The 24,099-nt window shown below is 37.0% G+C and overlaps 1 protein-coding gene across 1 annotated transcript; it reads left to right on the top strand.

Moving 5' to 3' along the window:
* Positions 1–1,304: 1,304 nt before the first annotated feature.
* LOC135683361 (protein spinster homolog 1) lies at positions 1,305–21,624 on the top strand. Its single transcript, XM_065198594.2, has 9 exons — positions 1,305–1,865; positions 9,037–9,239; positions 10,237–10,388; positions 10,840–11,076; positions 11,530–11,658; positions 12,785–12,980; positions 13,316–13,381; positions 13,810–13,908; positions 15,862–21,624. The coding sequence occupies exons 1-9, from the start codon at positions 1,610–1,612 to the stop codon at positions 16,210–16,212; spliced, it is 1,689 nt and encodes a 562-aa protein (XP_065054666.2). The 5' UTR covers positions 1,305–1,609; the 3' UTR covers positions 16,213–21,624.
* Positions 21,625–24,099: the final 2,475 nt, after the last annotated feature.

The following is a 24,099-nucleotide window of genomic DNA, read 5'->3' on the forward strand; positions in this document are numbered from 1 at the left end:
TAACTGAACATTTAGTGACATGAAAATAGCATAGACACAAAAAAAAAATTCTAAGTTTTGCTTTTTACTTTAGCTAGGAACAAGGCCAAAAGACAAAGAGGGCAAGAAATAAATCAATTTGCGTAAAAGTACGACGTCAATAAAGAAGTACCTTTGCATTTAATATAGAGAAAAGCAATGAGTACACTCTTTATCATAAGAATACAATAAATTTTGCCCAGCCTCAATCTTTTTAAGAAAATCTTCGTTTTGAGACCGAATATGTTCTTGGATACATCCTTATTCTTTCGAATCCAATATGGTTTCATGAAAAAATCGCTTGCTCTCGAATAGAAAACACATTTGGAAGAAGCGGAAAATGTCAGTATTGCGTTTCTCTGTTGCGAATGTTGCGAATAAAGCAACTGCTGAAAATGTGCCCTCTACGCCAAAGGTAATGTTTTCTTTCTTTCCCCAACGTCTGTCACTAGAGTTTCAGCATGACTCTTCCCCTCCCAAAGTTCTCAAGCGTTCTTCTGAGAAACCTCGATTTTTCTATTCTGAACGGTATAGTATTTTGTTAAACTTGGTCTGGGAGATGCTTTTTTAGTCTTTCTAGAAGGTATGCTTTCAAAACTTTTCTTTTTTGTTGGACCCAACAATGGTGTCGGTCCTCCTACGTCACTAAACATGATTCTCAGCCCACCCAGGTTTCAATTTCTTCTCGCTGTCTCGCTTGCCCCTCAAACTGTTTCCACACCACACACCATAAATTATACTTGGTGGTGCCATGACCCACTGCACACTTGATATTCATTCGATCTGCTGCCCCGGTCTATTCTCAGCAAAAGTATCATCCTTCCACTCAATTTACTTTCGATCCAGTCTGAATATAACTTTAGGCTTACTACCGACTTTTATACCCTGAGGACTAAATTTACTCTAATATATTGTGTTTTTACTTTTTCATGCACTTTTCAATGTGCCAATTAACAAAGGAACTAAGTCGTAGAGAATTATTATTGAGACGGCCACATCTCCCTCCTTCCCTTCACCCATAGACAGGCCCTCTTGTTTTCAGACGAGCACTTTGTTTTCAGAGGATTAAAATGAACTAGTGGCAGCTCTCAATCTAATTACATTGTTAAATAAGTGTTCTTTTAATGTGAAAACTTCGCAGTTTTCTAGAAGGTGGATTGTTCTTCGAATGTGGTAGAGTCTTAAGAGTTCGCGGAAAGTCAAACGAAGATGCTATAGAAATCTTAAATGTGACGTCACTTTGAACTCTATTTCTCAGAATCGATCTATCATGTGACTTTATTTTACATGAAGCACTTGATATGAAAGAGTTTTTCTCTTCTGTATGGCGTCAAGTGCAACTGGAAATTAAGTGAAATTTGGCGAGGAGAATACTGAGAAAAATGCTGTTTAGAAGAAGTAAAGAGGCTACATAGTTCACTTACTCTCACCTTAAAGCTGTTTAACTGCGTGCAATTTCCCATTTTGCAGTCACTTGACTGCTTTTTTACTGCTATAGACAGCTGCCTGCTAATGCTAGGCCAGTAGAAAGGTTACTAATCGAGCGTTGAAAGGCCATCACAAAACGGAGACTTTTCAGTTACAAAACAAAATGAGTAGTTCTCGTCTAGAGCATTCTAGGAGAGAGGAGGAATTGTCAGATGAAAGTGATACTGGTGAAGCTGAGGACTCTAGATCTGAGCAAGAGGATCAGGATGGTGGGGAGTCACATGTGGTGGGATATTCACAATGTAATGAACATGATGCGCCTGTACCAAAGAGCAAGTTAACAGTACGATCAGCAATAACCTTGGGAGTTTTGGTTTTTATCAATCTTCTAAATTATATGGACAGGTTTACAGTCGCAGGTAGCTATTATGTGTAATTGTTTTGCTTCAATTTAGTTTCGTTTTGTTCCAGATCGCCACACCTTGAATTTCAGAGAATGATGTTGTTATGTTGAGTTTAAAAAGATATACAGCCTAGTATTATTAGGCAAGATATGTTTAGGTTCACAAAATAAATGGTTGCTTCTGAAGAGAGTTAGTTAAAATTACATTTAAGTACATTCCTGTTTTAAATGCATGTTATTTAAAATTTGAGCTGGTTTGTTTGAGCTATAGCCCTAGGGTTATTTCTTGCTCACATCAGGGGCCGGTCCAGAAAATATTCTGACTGATGCACACAAGTGTCTGTTCGGAAATATTATTTGTGGAAACACTATAGGTCGGAAACACCCTTGGGTTTTAAGCGAATTCTCTCCCCCCCCCTTTCAGTAGTGTGCAACATGCACATTGAATTCTTGCCTTTTTAAAGCCTGGTCAAACTACAGTATATTCCCCTTCTGGGCTGGAGCCCTATTAGCTTCAGAGGAACACCCAAGTGAACATTCCCTGGAAATGCCTGAAACCAGAAAAGAATTGAAAATCCATGTTGCAAAGATTTACTCTGAAAGTTTTGTTCATTGAAAATGTCACTGTGCCAAAATCCTTAATATTAATTCTTGGCGAGAGCCAAATCACAGGTATTGCCTTATGTCAGTTTGATTGACATTAGTAGGCCCTCAATCCTTGGAGGAAGTAATAAATATTGAAACTTGAATCCCTTGTTTAATGTTACTGAAAATCTAGCGACCTTTGTCTTCCCAATTGCCACATTTTATGCATTCATTTTACATGTGGCCTGTTGATTCCATAACACATTCCCTCGCCAGGCATCAACAAGCTAAAGACACTCTGTACAAAACACTACACTCATTACAGAATAAATCTTTGCTCAGTGGTGTGACCTTGCTGAAAAACATACTGTGCACCAAAGTTGGCACTATCTAGCGATTTGATTGGCTGAATAATTACAAACAAAAGCTTTGTGAATTGGTACTATTAACAGGCCTGGTCGTTTGAGGCAAGCAATAGCTCGCGCTCGCCTCCAAGCTCCCCTCGCAACCTGAGGCGAGCTATGAATTGCTCTCCTAAACAGAAAATGAAGGGAGAATCGCTCCCCTAAAATTTCCATTCATTTGCCTTTTTCCTATGCAGAGAACCCTGAAAACGTATAAGGGTTAATTGGTTTATTTTTGTAACAGCGATTTCTCCCGTCATTGCATTTTTTTGCAATTAACTTTTTGCTTGTTGGGCGGTTTTTGTTATGATAGGCATAAACTTCAATCTATTTGGAAAAGGATATTTAACCGAAAGGTACGTTTGTGGTGATTAGAACCTTTCAATCTTAAGAAAACAGGAATATTTTTGGAAGGAAAGTCGAAGAAATTGGTAGGAATTGTAGATTGGGGATATAATAAGACAGCAGGTCCCTCCCAGGAATAGAAACAAAACTATCCCTCAAAGAGAACAAGGTACTCTGTCTTGCAGATCAAAAACGACAACCAAAACATGGAATTCTACTATCCAGCGGCATTTACTGAAAAACCCAGATTGGGTGAAAACTATAGCGGCAACATGTTTGGCATTATTGGCAAAGCCTGATCATCGTTCCATCTAGCAGTTTGTGAATCTATCTACTATATAAACATGACTAACCGCTTTTGTGTAGACATAAGTGAGTTCGCTTTCACCTTAGGACTCCGGTGGTAACATTTTCAATAGGAAAGCGGCACTGATCGGACAACCTCAACAGTCATGTGCTCGCGTTTTCTGATTAGCCTATTTCGATCCAAAACTGGGTATTTTAGCTTAGAGATTTCCATCTATCTTCTGACGTTTTATTCTCTGAAAAGTGCTAGACGTATAACTTAAGTTTGTTTCAAAATTTGTTTTTCAAAGCCATTTTCAAATTCTGTGCAACAAAAAGGTTGTTTTGCAAGAGAATTGTTGTTTTTGTGTTGTGCCAGCTTTACATAAAACGGAAAGAGTCTGTTTTATGTAACTTCTTCAAGTAAAGGGGGTGCCTGAGTCACCGTTAAAGCAAATACAAATTGAAAGAAATAAAACAGCATACTCCTGACTGAGGCTATTGAAAGCAACCGACAGATACTAAAGGGGCTTATTAAGTCATCTGTCGATTGTCTTTAAAGTACATTCTATGTGTTACTGATTTAGCTCGCCTCAGCAAATGAGGGGAGCGATTCACAGCTCACCTATAAAAATACAAACGGCCAGGCCTGTATTAAGCATACTGTGCACTGAACCCCCTAATCTAACTACATTGGTACCCTGTTCTTTTTTAGTCAGGATGCTTAGAGATATGAATCAGATTGAATCAAGATCTAGTATAGATTTAGGGATCATGTAATATTTGGCTATGGCCAGTTGGAATCATTCATGATTAAGACCCTGGATCTCCTGCCCATGCAAGGTGGTCGGTTGTTAGATATTGCTAAAGAATAATTCCCAAGCAAATGCAACCAAAACACAAATGGAAAATTTACCAATGAGCACTAAACTTGGAGAAAGTTGATGTTCTGGGACCTCCTTTGAGACTCATTGCTAATGCCTTAGTTGTATGTGTGAATGGCACGTTGTCCGCGAAAGGTGAAAGACATGTCGGTAGTGCTGAAATTTATTTGCATCTTACTCTTGGTGATCATAAATTTCCAAGTAAAGAAGATTGCTTTTGTTGGCTCAGATTCAATTGGGTTAACTATCACAGGAAAAGAAATTGCTAGCAGCAAGGAGACGTTTATATTATCCAGTTTATGGCAAGCTAAGAGAGGGAAGCGCGATATTCATGTCCGAAGCTCGATGCAAAGTTTCCTGTGTCTCCTAATTCTGATGAGTGGTGATATAGAATCGTGTCCTGGTCCCTACAGCAGAGACATCCCGGCTTTGAAACAGTTACTTAAACAGAGAGGCTTGGCAGTTTTCCATCAAAACGTGCGTGGATTGTTTTCTAACATAAACCTTGTTTCAGAACTTTTTCAAAGCTTCAGTGGGATCGATATACTAACCCTAAGTGAAACGCACATACAGAAAGACAGTGAAAATAATGGACTGTATGATATCCCTGGCTATTCGTTTGAAAGCCGGCCACGAAATTCTGGAAAAGGGGGCGGTGTTGGTGCCTACATTTCCAATAAGGTACCCTGGGACAGGCGAGAAGACCTCGAGGACAAAGAATTGGAAATTATGTGGATTGAGGTCTGGCCTAGTCGTGAACATTGCAAAGGTATTTTGATCGCAATAATATACCGGCCTCCAGATAGTTCCAAATACCTGCGAAAGGATTTCAACGCACGCTTTAATTCCTTGTTAACAAAGGCTGCAGAAGAGTGCAAAGAAACTATGATTCTTGGGGATGCGAATATAAATTTTCGAATTGAAAATGACAACAAAGAGCTGAAAGCAATCTTCAGTGTGTTTGGTTTGAAACAAATTATTGCAAAGCCTACGAGGATATCAGAAACTACAGAAACGTTGATTGATGTCATCCTTACAAATAATCCTTCGAACATCGCAAAACATGACGTCATACCGACCAGCATTGGAGATCATGACATGCCTGGTTGCGTTCGTAAAATAAATTACAGTCCTTTTAGACCGAGGGTTATTACTTGTCGGGATTATAAAATGTATAATCCGGAAAATATGAAATCAGATTTACAAAATGTGGACTGGGCTCCATTCTATAACCAAATAAATGTGAACGAGGCTTGGTCGATGATGAAAAGCATCCTTCAAAATGTATTTAATCATCACGCCCCGAGAATATTCAAGAAAGTAAGGGGAAAGCCAGCACCGTGGCTAAACAGTGAGGTGAAGCGTCTTATGAATGAAAGAGATAAACTGTTAAGAAAATCAAGACGTACTAAAAATCAAACAGACATCTCAGCATATAAATGCATGCGTAATAAAGTGAATACAGCTGTCAGAAAAGCCAAGTCAATGTACCACAAGGATTTATTGAAAGAAAATTCAAGGGATCCAAATAAGTTTTGGAAAACACTAAAATCAATTTACCCAACCAAGTCGAGCGACAAACAAAGTCCTCAATCTTTCGAAATTAACGGCGATAAAGTAAAAGACCCAAGCAAGATAGCAAACGCATTTTGCTCCTTTTTTGCTAATATCGTAACAACCTTGAAGGAAAAGGCTTTCCCGTTATGTAACTTCACATGGAGAAATCAACCCAACTTACCCACAAAAACAGTTAGAAAGTTTATGTTTAGAAAGGTATCAAAACAGGAAGTTGAGCGTGAACTTAAGTCTATAAAGAGAAATAAAGCAACTGGCTTAGATGATCTGCCACCAGGTTTGATAAAGGACTCTGCTGAGTCAATATCGGCTCCCTTGACCCATCTTATCAATATGTCACTCATGACCAGTACCTTTCCCGCGGACTGGAAGGCAGCTAAAATCATTCCTACTCACAAATCTGGTGTACGCTCTAACTGTGATAATTACCGACCAATTTCAGTTTTACCGATACTATCCAAGGTGATTGAAAAGATTGTTCATCGTCAAGTTATGAAATTTCTAGACACAAACAAACTCTTGTCAAAATACCAATATGGTTTCAGGCCCAAATTATCAACTGAATATGCGGCGACTATATTGTTGGATGACATACGGAGAAGCGTCGACAAGGATCAGCTCGTCGGAGCAGTCTTTGTTGACCTTAGTAAGGCGTTTGATACCATAAGCCACGCCATACTACTCGAAAAACTTGCGATTTACGGAATAAAAGATAACGAATTGGAATGGTTCAACGACTATCTGTTCTCCCGAAAGGCAGTGGTAGCATTCAACGGTTGTATCTCAGATGAGGAGAACTTGTTAACAGGAGTTCCACAAGGCTCAATACTTGGCCCTCTATTGTTTCTTATCTCTTTCAATGATGCTGTAGAAGTCATGGAGTATTCAAGCATTTTAAAATATGCAGATGATACTGTTTTGTATGTGGCAGGCAAAGAAATTGATTCAATTGAAAATAAACTATCGAAAGACATGGAAAATCTGTCAAAGTGGCTGAGATGCAATGAACTTATATTGAATCTAAAAAAAGGCAAGACAGAGTCGATACTATTTGGAACGGCACAACGAATTGCAAAACAGCAAAATGGGCCACTCAAAGTCACAATATCTCAGCCAACCCCAACGGTAATTAACAACACAACGGAATATAAATATCTTGGCGTCCTTGTGGATACCTCACTTAACTTGAACTCCCATTTCGACAAATGTTTCAAGCGTGCATCTGGTAGATTACGACTTCTAGCAAAATTAAGGTCGTTCATGGACAATGCTACAGCTAGTACAATCTATCGTACTATGATTCTTCCAACATTTACTTACTGTGGTATACTGCAACTAAAGCTCACAAAAACGCAAATAAGCAGACTTTCCTCATTTCATTCTCGTTCATTGAAGATAGTCTATGGTGATGAAACAGCAGACAAAGGGCTCATGTCAGTCATAAATGCGAATAAGATGAGAGCCTGCAAACTTGTGCGAAAATGCCTGGACAGAGATATCTGTGAACATTTTCAGAATTATTTTACTCTGATACAACATGAAAAGGAAACAAGAAGCAACAAATGCACTCTGCGATTACCTATTATTAAAAAAGAATATGCACGAAAATCGTTTCAATATATGGGCTCTAATGTGTACAATGAGCTACCTATAGACATACGTCGGACAAGGACACACAAAGAATTTGTTAAAAAACTTAAAAATCATTTTGCAGGACAGTGACAAACATTATTTTATTTCAATGTGAAATTAGGTTTTATTAGGTATTATAGATCCTATTCTTGTAAGTTTTATCAATGTTTTTAATGTAATAAATTTTTTTTCAATATCATTTAAGGTCTAGGGCACAGGACACACAGTGATAACAGCGATGTTCTAATTGTTGAAGTGTTTATCCTGTATAAATATTCGTTTTATTATTATTAGTGGTGTGAACGTCTAGATCCACCCCCGGATCACATGTCTAAGGCTCTTTAGAACTATTTAGAGGCATTCAAATTCAATGATATACTTATATCATGCATTAAATATATTCATACCCCTAAAAAGTAATGTCAGAAGCCATTTAATTGTTATTTCTTCTCAGAAGCACTTTGTCTAAGCAGTGAGGTTAAGAAGTGTACCATGGATGGTACTATAATGGCCCTTTCGCCAAAGCTTATTTCAGAATTAAGCTTAGATGAAGAGAACTCAAAATGGTTTCTTGCACTTATTAAATACATTTGCAACTGAATGAAGAATTGTGATTTTACTGGAAGGAGAGCAGCAAAGCCACCAGAAATTTGTGAAGTGAAAGAGGTCTATATATTCAAAAGGGAGCTCAAATCAAGATTTAAGTTGGCAAAGTTCTATATATTGATAGTATAAATAAAGAGCTAGATTTCAAGACATTTTTGGCGTTTGTGGTTCAGCCTCTGTATTGACTTCATATTGAATCACCCAAAAGTTGCTTGCAAATGGCAAATGAATTGGTTTTAACAAAGATTAATTAGACTCCTTGTTTTTTATAATATTTCAAATCAGAAGGATTTCAAAAAACTTAGAACCCAGGTAATATCCCTCACTTTTTCTCAGGTACTTTCTTGCAAAGCAACTAATAGTTCTATAAAGAAAAATTTAATCAGAGCCAATTTAAGGGTTTTAGGGCTTTCGGCCACCATATCAGATTCCAACCGCATCCTCGCCATACCTTTGTAGGAGCTCTACTTGCATCAGTCATAAAGGTGTCATGTAAAAAAGAAGCAATCCATGCCAACCTTAAAAATTGTTGAGTGTAAGAGTTGTTCCTGAGGGTGTAGCCCATGTTCCAGTCAGACCTTTTTCTGGACCCATGCCTAAGATGCCCTAGAATTTTTTATTCAACTTCCCCATACAGAACTCAAGGAATGCAGACTGAGTAAGGGGCTCAACCCAGGCAATAATGCAACTTTACACTGAAATAAAGATATTTTGACTGAAATATAACAGTAACAGGTGGTTTCCTTTAAAATTGATTTTAGTTCTCACACTAAGTTTTGGTTGACTCTCATTTTTAATGATTCATTTTTATAACCAAGCTTATAGGAAATAAACTTAAATCTAACTTACCTTTGGGGTTTGTGTCTTTCAGGTGTCCTCACCCAGATTCAAAAATATTTTGACATTGAATATAAGACCGCTGGACTCCTTCAGACTGTCTTCACCTGCAGTTACATGGTTTTTGCACCTTTGTTTGGATATCTTGGTGATCGGTATTCAAGAAAGTATGTCATGGCTGCTGGAATCCTGATCTGGAGTGTTACAACCTTCCTTGGTTCCCTAGTTAACAGTGAGGTATGTTTTCCAGTTATTCGTCAGTCTGTTGGTCTGTTAAATTGACAATGATTGGCCTTTTGATGCAGTCCATGCCATATGAAAGGACTGTCTCTAAATGGTTCTAGTTTGCAGATTTCATTGAGTAAAAATATAATATTGTCATGGCGACCTTTATACAAAAATGTGTAAGTAACTTGAAATGTGTTTGCTGTTTTGTTAACTGTCACATCAAGAGAAAATACTGTATTTGCTGTGTATAAGACGCATCCTTGCATAAGACACACCCTTATTTCCATGTTTGAATTCTAAAAAAATAGTTTTTACCATGTCTTACTGTTTTTAAGACACACCCCCTTTTCTCAGTTCTTGTAAACAAGTATGTTCCTGTGAAAGAATAAACTTGAGAATACTATCGACACAAACTCTGTGGAGGAAGATTCGTTCAAAGCACAGTTTTTCAAATATTGTATTATGTTAAATTACTATGTTTAAAACCATTAGGTAGAAAGTTCAACATCATGAAATAATCCGAATCATCATGCAGGTTGCAAGAATCCATAAAGCTCTTGTTTGTCATCCTTTTCATTCACAACATTCACAACGATTACAGGGATGTGCCCTCTTATTTAGAGAATGCAGGGTACAACCTTTGGAAGAATTTTGAGGTTTTTACTAAATTTCCGGTAAAAGTGAGATTATCCAAATTAAGAGAACAGTTGCACCAAACGATTTTGGCTATATAATGACACTTTGCCTTCAAAAGGAAATGATGGGACAGTCAATGTTATCATTTATAGGAAACACTCTCAAAAAAAGCCACAAATAATTCGAAAAAGGTGTGTCTCCTACATGGCAAAATAGGGTAACCATTTCTATTTTGGCAGTACCAGTCTGCATTGAAAAATCAATTTCAAGAGCAATGTTGAGAATTTTTTCCTGTGTTAAAATTTTTCTTTTTTTAAATCTATCATTTTTAATTATGAGGAAAGCTAATTTGATTTTTTTTAAATTTTAGCAACTTGTTTGGTTTTTTGTTATACGTGGCCTTGTTGGTATAGGAGAAGCCAGCTACTCAACTGTAGCACCAACCATCATAGCAGATATGTTTCTAGGTGATAGCAGAACAAAAGCACTATCATTGTTCTATTTTGCAATACCCTGTGGCAGGTAGGTTGATTTTTGTCATCCCTTTATTACTCTGTTATGCATGCTATGTAAGTTAACAGTTGGTCTATTTCAAGTGAAGTATTGTCATTAAACAATTACTTGATGCTTATGCATGTTTTTTATTCCACTTCTAAGACAGTTACCTGATCAGTGTATTATGTGCCAAACTCATAGTTGTAGGCTACAACTATCCTCTTCTATACACCAATGCAACTTCTGAGACATTTTCTAAATGAAATACAAATCAAGCAATTACATTTTGCTTCTGCGTAATGCAATTTAGTTGTCACTTTGGATCAGCAAGAACTTTGCAAACAAATTATTTGTACAGAATGACCAAGTATAAGAATTCCAAAACAATGGTGATGATCTGGAGCTAACAATAATGCTTATTCCTTCACTTGCTTGCATCTTTCAAAAATATCAACATAAATGAATTTTTTTATTTCAGTGGTTTAGGCTACATTGTTGGATCAAAGGTTGCTGAAGCAGCTGGTGATGACTGGCACTGGGCTTTTCGTGTGACACCTGGACTTGGTGTGCTCTGTGTCATTCTCTGTATGTTTGTTGTCCATGAGCCAAAACGGGGTGCAGTTGAAAGTGAATCACCCGATCTTAAAGATGTGTCTGCTTCACTGCACCATGAGTCATCCAGCTATCTTGATGATATTAAATCCATTTTCAAGGTGTAAGTTTCCAATTATGGGCTTGGAGTGGATGTGTTCTGGCATTTCTTTCTGTGCAAATATTTTATCTTCCTTTGAGATTGCACACACCAATTCAGTATACCAAATTTATTCTGTTTAAATATAAATTTATATAAGCTGTCCTTGTTTATAAGCAGCACCCACAAGACCATGCAGAGATACTTGGTTTGAAATGACAGATGTAAAAACTTGGGAAACTTTCTTGCCAAGGCTTCGCATACTTGTGGCTTGCTTCGGTTTTTAAGTTTGTTGCCATAAATGTAAGGGACTAACTGCTACATCCCCACCCCCTAATGACTTCTTAAAATGAAAAACCAATCGGTCAAAAAGATCACTTATACACTGGCAATAGTTTTGAAAACACAACACAATTGCCTCATTTTCCATTGCGTATATCCCTATGTTATTCAATCATTCCTTCATCTTTATTCTAGGAAAAGCTTTGTCCATGCAACTGTCGGTTTTACTTGTGTCTCTTTTGTGGTTGGGAGTTTAGCATTTTGGGCACCATCATTTGTTCTGTACTCAGAGCAAGCAAGAGGGAAAGATGTTAAAATTGATGAGTGAGTGTTCTGTTTTTCTGCCCCCTTTAAAATAAAACATTCATTAATAAGGCAAATCTTTTCGCATTCCTTTTTAGACTTATTGTCTCCGTCATAAACATGGTTTGTCACTTTCGAGATTAAAGGGGCTTTAGTCCCTTTGTTAACGTCATTAATAACCCGCTAAGTTGTTAATTTTTTTCTAATTTGAACGATTTATATTTTATTGGTGGCATCGACCACTCAGCCTACGCGTCTTCAGGTTTCTAGCTGTTTAATCTCATGAAATTTTCTCTACCCTCTAAGAAAAACAAAATCTGCATTTTCCTATAACTTTTTGAAAGCAAAACCTATAAAGTGACGTATATTAGGCTCGAAACAGTGACAAAAATGGCTTTACGGCGGCCTTAATGAAATAATTGCTCTAGTTAAAGATATTATCTGTTCCTAGCTATCTATCGATAGTAAATTTATTGTTCTTTTAAATCTATCATTATTGAAGAAGTATCGTTAAAGGCATTGCTCACTTAATTTTCGAAACCTAGCCTTTCCAGACAGGGCATAACTTAGTTTTACAGGTTAAAAATCTCCTACATCCTCCCAAAGAAGACATAAAAGCTATGCTCTTTAATGTTGCTTACATCCAGCACACACCCTTCATGTGTACATAAGGTTGTATGCAAGCTTTTTGCCGGTCTGAATTTCAATAATAAAGTAGACGGATTTGCAATGAAAAGTTTTTTAAGCTGATATTTGTTACAGTAAGGCAAAGTTATGCAAAAGTATTAGCCGCTGCTCTATTTTAATCCAAGAACGTCTATACTATCTGACGTTTGTTTTTTTACTTTGGCTTGTTTTTATTCATATTAGAAAATGTACCAAAATCTACGGAAATTGTATCATATAGTGCATTAGAAACTAATACCTATCTCAAAAATGAGAAAGATCATTACAAATCAATCTTTACAAACTGGCGTTGAGTCTCTTACATCACAACCATAAATCTCGCAAAATCATATCATGTGATTTCTTTTTGTGTACTGTCGCACGTTTTTCTACATTTGTATCGTATAACTACGTTATCAAATGGTCTACTTCGATTGTCAAGTTTTATAGCCTTCTTTTAAGTTCTCTGTATTAATTATAGTGTCAGCTACATATTTGGCATTATCACCTTTCTTACTGGAGTAATTGGTGTCTGGACAGGCTCTGAAATTTCACGAAGATACAGAAAGAAAAACAAGAAATCAGATGCAATTGTTTGTGGATTGGGTATCTTTGCATCGATTCCATTCTTGTACTTTTCTTTATACCTCGCCGACAAGATGATTTACTTAACCTGGGTATGTAGCCCACGATTTTCTTGTACATTTCCAGGCAATTAATAAAATAATATACAATCAATACTTTTTGTTAAATGCAACTAGGGCTATGCTCATGGAAAAGAAAGTCTTGTGGTGCGTCGATTATGTTCGAACCGAAAGTGCCAAGCGTTTAGTCGTAATATTTTATCTGCAATCCAAAGAGGCAGGGCCCTTTTAATACGATTGGATAATAATGCTTTTTTTAGGTATCCGCCCTTTTTTTATATTTAGATTTAAATCTGGTATTTCCAGTCTACATGTTTTTTTCTGTGGCCATTTTCAGCGTATGCAACCCATCTTTCATTCATTCGCAGGTTCTTATAGCGCTTGGTGAGATTCTGCTTTGCCTCAACTGGGCACCAAACGCAGACCTACTTTTGGTAGGTTTACTTTACAAGACAAGAGCTATATTGACTCATTTACAAAGTTTTTTGCCTTCACTCGATGTCTTAATTTGTGACATGGTTCACTTTTGGCGATTTGCTTACCAGAAACTGCCTCATTTTTCCCACTTTGGTTCTACCCATAAGATATTTTTTTTGGAAAAAACTTCATTTGTTGCTTGCAGTCAAAACATCACCTGTTTTCAATTTTCCTCTGGTGCAAACAATAAATTGTGGTGATTTCTTCTTCATGACCATGTAATCATATTTAGCTTTTTTCGGCTGTTAATTGTCATTATTTTTAGTTCATTGAGGAGACAATTCTTATTCTTGTTGGTTGACCAAAACTGCTACGATACATCAAATTCGATAAATCTGGTCATGTGACCTTGACTTCAGTTAAGTATTCCTTGATCTTCTTTTAGTATGTCATTGTGCCAAGCAGAAGGTCCACCGCAGAGGCTGTGCAAATTCTATTGATCCATTTATTTGGTGATGCAACGAGCCCATTTATTGTTGGTAATGTAAGTCACTTTATTAAATATTAACGCATTTATTTTCCTTTACAATCAAAGAAAAATTCCAGAAAATGCTTGCCAAATTGAAACGAAAATATTTTTGTCGTGAACGTGGTTTCTATTATATTTGCTCTTTGCATAAATCTATTGCTATCATTTCACTATCGAACCGAAGATGGACGAAGACCCCATATTTGTTTTCTAAGTCCATTTCTATCAATCATTTTTGGATTGAAAACATACCAGAAAAATACAGGAAAATGCTCATCCTTGATCCAACAAACGTTTGATGCCGTGTTTTGCCTTAAAATTATTTTGAAATAGTAGAGTTGCTACGCCTTTATGCTACTAAAGCCTGGTCTCCATAAAGTCGTTGAGAGTCGTTCTTTATGAGTCGTTCTTTATGAGTCGTTGAAAGTTGGAATCTGAGATGTGTTTTCATATGGTCGCTGAGGGTCGTTGAGAGTCTATGGCAGTCTTTTTGAGTCAGAGTTTGGTGTTTGAATCATTCCATTCTTTCTCGGTGGTTATGGGTTGCTGGGATAGAACTGTGGCTCGCTGAAATGTTTTTATGATGTCTCTATATAGTCGTTGACAGTTTTCAGTTGTCAACGAGCCTCAAAGACCGTCAACGACCTTTAATGACTGTATAGAAACCAGGCTTAACAGCACTTAGATTTATTATCTAGCAATACCACCAAGCATATTGAACTATTATTGAGTTGCCAGAACAATGTTTGAATTTTTCCTTTGCATCCTCTGGTATAAAAAGAAGCATTGTTCCGTAAACAGATCATACTCTAAGTTTTTCTTGCCAGAGGCCGCTCTGTGTTGTCATCCCTGTTTCTCCAAACTTGCAAAAAGTCCGTTCTATTTGCAGTTGGCTCATTTTCACAATATTTGGTATCAAAGTTGTTTGAACTTTAGATGCTTTCCTGTTACAATGCAACTTTGAACTTCAAATAAAATTGCACGTAGAATGAAAGAGCGAATTGTTCTAACATTGTGAATAATGATTTTGTTAATATAATTCGCTCTTTCGTTTTCAATATTTCATTCTTGAGTATTTTACAAACAAGGTATAGTTGAAATGATTGTGTATATTTTAGTGGTATCAATAAACATTCACAAATTTATGTGGCTATGATACTCAGGCAGGGCCCACGCCACGAAGTTTAACGTGGGGGCGGGGGCAAGGCTAACAAAGGGGAAGGGTCAAGCAAGGCATATTTACCTTTTATTGCAGTTTTGAAATCATTTGCTTCGCAAAAAAGTGGGGAGGCCATGGTCACCCTATTTGCGTAGTATGGGAGCAACCTCGCAGAGTTATATGTAATGTTTCTGTAAAAGCAATGTACTATGATGTTATAGCGTGCCTAGAAAGGACTAAATTTGAGTTGAATGTAATGAGATATGCCGTCATCCTTTTTCACAGGACTGACAAAAAAGCACTAGGAGATACAATAGGAGATACAATATGAATCTAATTCATAAATTGCAAAAAAGAATATACAAAGTCAAGAAATACAAATAATGTCATTTAAAAGTTGTTTTTTAAAAAACAACAGAGGTCGGTGGAAGTCACCAGGGCCCAAAACTACTGGGGAAATTCTGTGATTTTGGCTCTTACTACTGGGGAAAGCATTGGGCCTACTGGGGAATCTGGCTCTTACACTGTTAAAAAATGCCCTGCACGTTGTAGAAAGTAGATGGTGCTCTGTTAACTCCAAGAGGAGAGCGCCCCATTTGATTCGCTCTGGTCGTGCGATCCATGTTTAACTGCACTAGAAAACGCTTTTTATTTGCGTTAGTCCACTCTTGTCAAATTCGCACCTAGACTAATGCGGATACCCACCGTTACTAGGACTGGTCCATTTAAGGCAGTGACTCTTAAACGAGGACTTGTTTACTAGGGTGATTAGAAAAGACCTTGATAGAAAGATATTGATTGAACTATAGATTGCTGATGCTGTGCAGGGAAACGACCAGTCGGCTTTTGCCAAGCAGAAAGCATTGCTGTACGCTCTGCTCATAACACCATTTGTCAGTTTGCTTGGCGCGATTGCATACTACTTCTGTGCGAAGCATTTGGTTCATGACAGAGAGGTAGCTGAGAAAACAACAAAGAAGGCTTCTGAGGAGGAGAACCAAAAGTACTTGGAATCGATGCCGCCGTCAAATGGTGATCAAGAAGACCCCGCAGCGATAGTGTGTGTGAGGCAGGGACAAAAAGGCATTGACTATGGGCAGAGTGATGAAATTGCCAGCGACAAAGAGCAACTGATTCCAGCAGTCAGTTTCAGAGACTAAAGGGAAAGACAGAAGCGTCAAGGTTGATATAGCATATTTGACTAATTGTTTAGAAATTCACAAAAACGAATTTTGTAATGCTAGGTAAGTGTTGAGTGTAAGGAGAGTGTTGCAATTGATTATTGTAAATCGACTTAGATTTTTTATGTTTTGTCACGAGATCGTGCAATAAATTTAGGCTATTTGAACATACTGATTAAGTTATTAACATATTTGTATAATTATTTTGCAACAAGTGATAGCACAGCCAGATTTTCCCATCCCAATCTTTCAAGGCACAATTTCTTAGCCTGCCTAAGCCCTTACTGACTAAACTTAGTGAATTTGAAAACAGAATGAACTTTTCCATATTTCGTTTTTTATTGACAATGATTATAAAAAACTAGCCACATATTCATATTTTGTAAAGAATAGATTGATTGCTTTTTACCTGAGGTAGTGCTAACTCTGATGTTTGCGCCTGTGCCTAGAAATTTCTCATGTTGATCTTTAGTCAATGGGTGAGTGCCTCGAATTGATGAATTTGTTAGTGCCTCGAGTTGGTAAATTTCTGTTGCAGCGTCTGTTAAGTGAGGCTGTAGCGAAACAGAGGCTCATGGGGTAAGTCCACCCAATCGGTTAATATTTACCAGCATTTTTTGGTATACCCATGTAAAGCTATGAAACACAACGATTCTCATAGCTTGGGTATTAAACAATAGTTTTTGTATAGATTTTTGGGCTAGCACTAAAATGCATACGTTTTCAATAGAAACTGTTAACATTGCAGAGATACGTCGGTAAGGTTTATTGAAATGAAGCTTAAGACTACCTATCATGGTTTCTCTTTGGTATCAGTACTATCAATCGCAATAGATCTTTGTATATGATAATGTAGGTATGTAATAGACAACGGGACGCACGTCCTTTCCAGCAACGAAGAACTGTTTTGCTAGAGTCTATCAACTGAAGTACGAAACAATGTTTTATGAAAAATATTAATGGTGGCCTGATGCCAGAGTTGGGGTACTATGAATAAAGCCGGGGCCCTTGCTGGATGTTCTTCAGATCATCATCAACATGAAAGACGTGAAAATTGGTCGGTTTTCATATAAACAAGAGAACTGATCTTTCACTTTTCCTTAGCACTTTACCCCTGTATGTATTTCGTAGTACTATCTATCTGTAATACCTTGGTTTTGCCACTAAAAACATCATACAAACAAGTGTTAGTATATAGGAAATAATATGTACAAATCTGAAAAGTGATCTTTAGGGCAATCTTGCTATTGTAAGTAAAAGTACGCTTTGCAATTCTTGGTAATTTTAGAATTAAGCGAATTGGTATTCATAATTTTCACTTTAGCATATTTTACGGGCCAGGTAAATTTTCATGAAACTTTTTACCTGGTTAACCTACCACCTTAATGATGGCCCCATTTTAATACAAACGAATGATTGTTACAACTATTTATAATAATATTGTTAGAATGCCAATTAAGACTGTTAAATGTTTAAAGAACATCTCGAAGTAATTTGTAGTTATATTAGCAATGTTTTTATGAAATGAATTCAGTTGTCCGACTTTATGTGCTGATATCATTCTGGTGTACTCCGAAATTCTTCGTTCATAAAGAGTAGATTTTTAGACACACAGTGGATAAACTAAAGTAAGGTGGACGTCACTTCTGGAAGGATGGACATAAGATTCACTTTGTTAAAATTCTAATCTACCTTACGAAACAATGCGTTGTAAAGGCAATCGACAGATACAAAAGGGGCTTAGGCCATTCAGGCCCAGGCCAAAAAATTGACCAATCAGTGAGTTTGATTCCATTCACACGCTAATTGATTGACTAATATTGATTGACAGCAGTTTCATTGTAGCCTTTTTTATGTGTCACAAAAATCTAAGCAAAACATTTTTTGGGACAATTTGCCCAATCTTTTGCCAAAAATCTTTGGTTCTTTACAAATTACTTTGTTTGGTTCAAAATCCGGGCGTTTTCTAAATTGGCGTATTCGAAAACTTAGTCACAGTTTATTCATCATTTAAGTTCAATGTACCTTATCAATGTACTTAAACACGGAGTGAGGAACATTTTCAACTGCTAGTGTTTTTTTACACTTGTTGTAAGCTTTTGATCTAAACACTGACGTCGGAGCGACAGAAAGTATGGGAGGCAGGATTATCTTTTTCCTGAAATGTTTCTGCTCCAAAGCGCTACCAACATTGCAGAAATATCACACGCATTGTTTGTTTCTCAAGATTTCCCCACATTGTTTGACAATGTGCTGTTTCTCAAGATTTTCAGCATATTTGCCTTTTCAGCATCTTGCACTGATAATATCAATGTGCTTATAAGCTAGACAGTTTTTGATGAAATATTGTTCGATAATTTGCCCTGCGAATACGTTAATTATAAAACTAAAACTGATACAGCTACAAGATTTTATAGGATTTAGGAACATAGCTGTTTACGTATGGTAGTAAAGATAGTAAGTGAATGTTTTTGAACTTGAGATGATTCTCATTCAATCCTCGTATAAGCCCCTCGTCTCAGGATAATAAACCTCCAGGGGGCTATTCGAAGACTTGCGGCGATATCCGCATCTTTTCGATTTTCTTTGTTTTAGAATAATTTTGTCTTTACAATCCACTTCACATTCCACCACAACACCACGCCCTACAAGCAAGTTCAACTATACCTTTACTATTTCGCATTTATTTGTTATTGTAAAAGCTGCACGAGAAGCCTAGCTATTAATAAATGATTTGCGTTGTCTCTCGAGCCCGTGATTACTGCATAGCTTGTATAAAAAGAAAAGCATTAATAAGATTCTGGTCTGCTTTTGTAGTTTCAGACTCCGAAATAGCAGGATATTTACCTAATGTTTAGAAACATTGATAATGCTTCTTTATAAATTCGTACATTAAAGATGTCTGTTTCTCCACATTTTCACACCAAATTGCGCCAACTAGAATGATTCCTTCTTACTGTCTTCCTTTCTTGTCGTATATTCAACCCATCGAACTCCAATGCTTAGATTTGTTAAAGTTTCCCTCTTCATGTCAGCTGTTTAAAGACATTGTTACCTATTAGATTTGTTAAAGGTACGATATTTGTCTTTCTTCAGCTACCAAGGTTTTTTTTGTAAGAAATGTTGTAAAACATTTGAAAATAGCACGGAAAAGCGGAAACATGTTATACTAAAGTACTTTTCATCCGGCATTCGTCTTTCTTTAAATTTACTTCAGTTTCAGTTTTTCATTTTAAAATTCACACAACATACAAGTTCCAATAAAAAATACATCAAATACAATAATATAGATATAAAACAACCGATAAGCAATAAAAATTAAACTAAGAAAGAAAACATATGAAACCTGAATGTGGGGAATTCCTTAAAGGAGGAGATCTCTCAGTAGATAGGCTAATCGAGGAGAGAGCACCCCCTATGTTAAAAGATCGATTTTTTCAGTATTTTATGATGCGTTATGTGCAAGAGACCTAGAATCACCGCAGTGACCCCAGGCCAATGGAGCCCACTCCAAGCAAACCCTACTGCTTACCTTTGGACATTGTCCGACGTTTATACTCTGACAAGTGTCGAAAAAAAAGTGCTTTAGTATGGTATGCTTTCGCTTTTCCGTGCTCAGATTTTGCGGTACCAAAGGTTAATTGCTAAGACATTTGTAAAAGTTTTCAATCAAATATTTGTAAGTCTACTTGAAGCATAAGCTTCTCTCTACCAGGTTCATGCTGAAAGCTTTTTGTGTAAATTAATTAAATCTCTTTTGATTTCATAATAGAATCTTCAGCTTCAAGATTCGATGCTTAACCAAACCTGGACTCTTGCAGCTAAATGACGCTGAAATTTTTTGTTTTGTAGAAGATCATTGGTAAGCCATGATTACTCGCCTAAATATGTGCTTTTTGGCGTGCCATTTTCGCCTTTTTTGCCAAAGCTTGAGACGTATATTCTGACCGGTTTATCCTTGAAGTTTTGAAAGGCTTATTTGACCCAGTTTGAGAAAATGTCACATATTCTTCGATGCTGTTCTTACGTTTGTGACAGTTTTTGAAGCATCAGGTCACAGCTAGGAAACCTCAGTTATTCACGTCAACAGGTATGTATCCCACGCCTTATGTTGCAAGGTCACTAAGAGAACTGATAGAAAACGAGCTTAGTTTTGTTTATAACTGACGTTTTGCATTGGATATACCGAGACTAAGCAAGCAAAGATGGAAGAGTGCGTGGCATCGAGAAATTGTCAAGAACGGTAACAGATGTTAACAAGTATTGAAATGAATTTAATAGAAAAAGCAAAAAAGAAAACATCGAATAAGGTTAATTGCAAAGATGAAGTAAATATACGGAAGTGATTGTTAAAGAAAGAATGGCCGGCCTTTCGTGTGTACACCTATAGCTGAATAATTAATGATAATTTACAACATCAAAATGCTGAAATGCAGGAATTTTGCTTTGCATCGCCGTTCAATCTAAACGATGTATACATTTTTGAATGAGTAATGACTGGGCGACAACAATAGGCTAGCATGTCACACATGTATCCTGTCTTTAGTGAAGGAGGTCTATATAAGGATCTGTAGTGTCTTGAAAGATCAGAGCACAGGTTTGCACTGAATTATAATTATCTGAAGGGAGAACTGATTGTCGAGAAAACATTCACTTGACACCATGCAGCCACTGGTAATATTCATGACATTTCTTATATTCGAAATCAGTGATGGCCTTGCTGGACCATTGGGCTCCGATAGGATTGTATTAGATTTGCTTACAAATGATGCAGAATCAGTGACATCAGAGAAAACCTATAAAAGGGACAAGCTGAATGAAAAGGAAAGTCGTGACGCAGCTAAGGCTGCTCAAAGCAAAAAACCAACAATTCTTGGTGATGAAAGTGCTGAGTACAAAAGAAACTCCGCCATTGAAAAGCGGCGAAGTATGGACGATCTTTTCGCAAATCTGCTGAAGGTCGAAAGTGACGAAAGTGCAACCAATAAAGTTGTGCGCATGATTGAGAAAACAGAGACAGGAATTCGGAAGCAGTTGGACGATCTCGCTGAAATGAAACGTTCTGTTGCAAGGAGGGCAAAACGCTTCCCGCAAACATTTGAAAGCTTGTTTGGGAAACTGTCGCGCCAGATTGAGGAGGGAAAAGATACAGGGATGATTTCAAAACCGAAAATGAAGAAGGAAGAGCTCTTGCGATTGGCCGAGGAGCTCGAAGATCTTGATTTATTCAGTTTTGGAAAGCGAAGGAAAGCGAAAGAAGAAAGTGACGAGAACAGGCCACCTAGACCAGGTTAAAAACAATCAAGTACTGGCTAGGTGTCTTTGAACATTTATTTGCATTAAATACACTGTAGAAACGTGTGAAATAAAACTTGCCCTGTACAAACATTAGCCATGTTGCTTTTCATCTCTTTGATCTCTTAAATTTAATGCACAGATTGCTATGAAATGACATCTTTTAGACCCGGCTCGTGATTTAGTGAATTTTGTATTGAGATGGTCATTCGAATATGTTCAATGACTGATCCATATAAGACTTTCATGTAGTAAAGATCGGCTTCCACTGTCTTTGGTGACTTTTCTTAGCTGCATTCACCACCAAAGTTTTTATTCGATTCGGTGAATCATTTCCCTACATTCTACCAATCGGGAATCCTTTATTATTTACGTTTCTGGCATTTTCATTAAACAGCGGCGTTATTGGGAATTTGATAGAGATCATTACACATTTCCACTACCTGTTTCAACCGAGATGAAGCGTAGAAGATTGTGTCTTTTCCCATCCGTCTTCACTGTGGTCTTTTTGAAAGCGCTGAAAAATCAATTTATTTCTATTTTAAGGCGCCATCGTTTATAAGCTGCCCTTGATCACGAGTTACAACAAATGGGGTTCATGAAAAAGGATACCGGCTTTGATTATAGTCGCCCACGCAAAACCATGCAGAGATACTTGACTTGACATGGCAGAGGCAAAAACTGATAAAATCCTGATTGTGTACTTAAACCGAAAAATAGACGTTGGAAGTTTAACCAACAACAATGCCGTCCTGATGACAGATCATCAATGTCGTCCAGAAATACTTCTTCCACATCTTCTACATTATCACCACCAGCTTCAAGGTAGCGGGAAAGCTTGGCATGATCTGGATAAAAAAGTGCAAGCCGCCCTCGTTTAAAACCGCCCTCGTTTTAAGCCGCCCTCGTTTAAAGCCGCCCTCGTTTAAAGCCGCCCTTGATTATAGACCGCTGCAAATCATACCAGAAAATGGTTATAAGCCGCGGCTTATAATCGAAAAACTACGGTATTTGTTCGACTGGCCTGACAATCTCTCTTCTGTTGAAAAATAAAGCTTCAAAGCTAGAATGCCGGTATTTTTTAATGCAACACCTGGAAAGCCAGTAAAAGTCAAACATAGAGAATGCGAGTCTTGTGCTTAGCAAGGAATCTCCTTTGAATTGTCTTATGATTTTAAACGGCAATTACCAAATAACTTGAAGACAGAATATTTTCAGACAACAGAATATATGAAATTTTCATTGCAAACTCGCTTAAAAAAATTTAAATAAAATTACTAGATGTTGAAAGTCAGAATTCTATGGACATAAAAATATTTGCATTCATGAAATATTAGGCCAAAACTGAAGAATTCTGCTAGAAAATTTTAGCAACACTTTATATCGGAATGTCTATATTGGTTTTCGACATTACGTTGTTTTCATTCGAACTGAACACACAGTGCCATTTATATAGACATGCCTTTTGTTACCGATGTTTGTTTAGTAAGCAGCTTAATCAACCATACACTAATGAAAATTTTTGGTTGAAGATCATGAAAGATCTGAGAAAAACATCTTTAAAATCAACACAGACAGCTTCTTCTATTACCAGAAGATTATTTATTCCTAAAGTGGTCCGTATATAAAGCAAATTAGTATTCTTCCCACCCTCGAGTCCATAGTGCATTTGAGTCGTGGCGTCCTCTTCCAGAAAGTCGCGTTAGAATGATGGTCACTTGTTCGTTGACTAAAATTTATCTATAAAATAAGGCTTGGACGAGTGCAGTACATAGTGCATTTTTTGGAAGAGAATTTTTTGAAAAACCACTCTCTAGGATAATCTTTTTTATCTCTTTTAGCAAAAAAAATTTGCTCGCTGATAAATACGCTGTTTTTGTCAGAAATTAAAAGTTAAGAACAAGGTGAGGCTACTATGAACCTTAATTTTAAATATCCTTTGTTTACATACGCTCTTTATTCATTGGTGTGACGTTTTAAGCAATAGTGGTCGAGAACATAGCTATTCAGCGCATTGAATCAGAAATTTTATTAATGTCACTCTAATAATGTAAGAACAAATAAACAGCAACCTAGCCTCACTGCTTTGAAAACATTAAGAAGAACCATCCTGAACCTGAATTTACTAGTTCTTATATAAAAGATAGTGTATTTTATCAAAACAGTCTTTTCTTATATAAAACGAGTATTTTTTTCAAACATTGTTTTAACGAACTCTTATTTTCTTACACTCAGATGAATCGGCGCTCATACTTAACATTGAAATTTGCCTGCTTTCCCTTTCATAATCTAACTGTTGGAGGTGACATTGCAGGTTAGATGACATTCCTCTCTGCAGAAGGTTTAATTTTTTCAGTGCCTTATCTACAACGTGCAAGACATGTGGAGCAATGAATTTATATTTTGTGCCTCAGTTCGTGGACTGTCGATGCTGCAACCCAATGACTTTACAGAAGGACTGCAGGACTAGGTATATCTCGTGAACGGTCACATTGACACTGGGAAATTTTTGCGCATATTGAAGCATGCTGTTCTTAAAATATCACGTTTTTAGAAGATAGGTTCATCCTT

This window comes from Rhopilema esculentum, chromosome 7, assembly GCF_057945365.1.
Source record: "Rhopilema esculentum isolate cy_ngs chromosome 7, ASM5794536v1, whole genome shotgun sequence".
Classification (NCBI taxonomy): Eukaryota; Metazoa; Cnidaria; class Scyphozoa; order Rhizostomeae; family Rhizostomatidae; genus Rhopilema; species Rhopilema esculentum.

Coding starts and splice junctions, on each gene's coding strand:
- LOC135683361 (XM_065198594.2), top strand. CDS start 1,610: ATGAGTAGTTCTCGTCTAGAGCATTCTAGGAGAGAGGAGGAATTGTCA. Junction 1,866..9,036: donor GGACAGGTTTACAGTCGCAG/GTAGCTATTATG, acceptor TGTGTCTTTCAG/GTGTCCTCACCCAGATTCAA. Junction 10,389..10,839: donor TTTGCAATACCCTGTGGCAG/GTAGGTTGATTT, acceptor TTTTTATTTCAG/TGGTTTAGGCTACATTGTTG.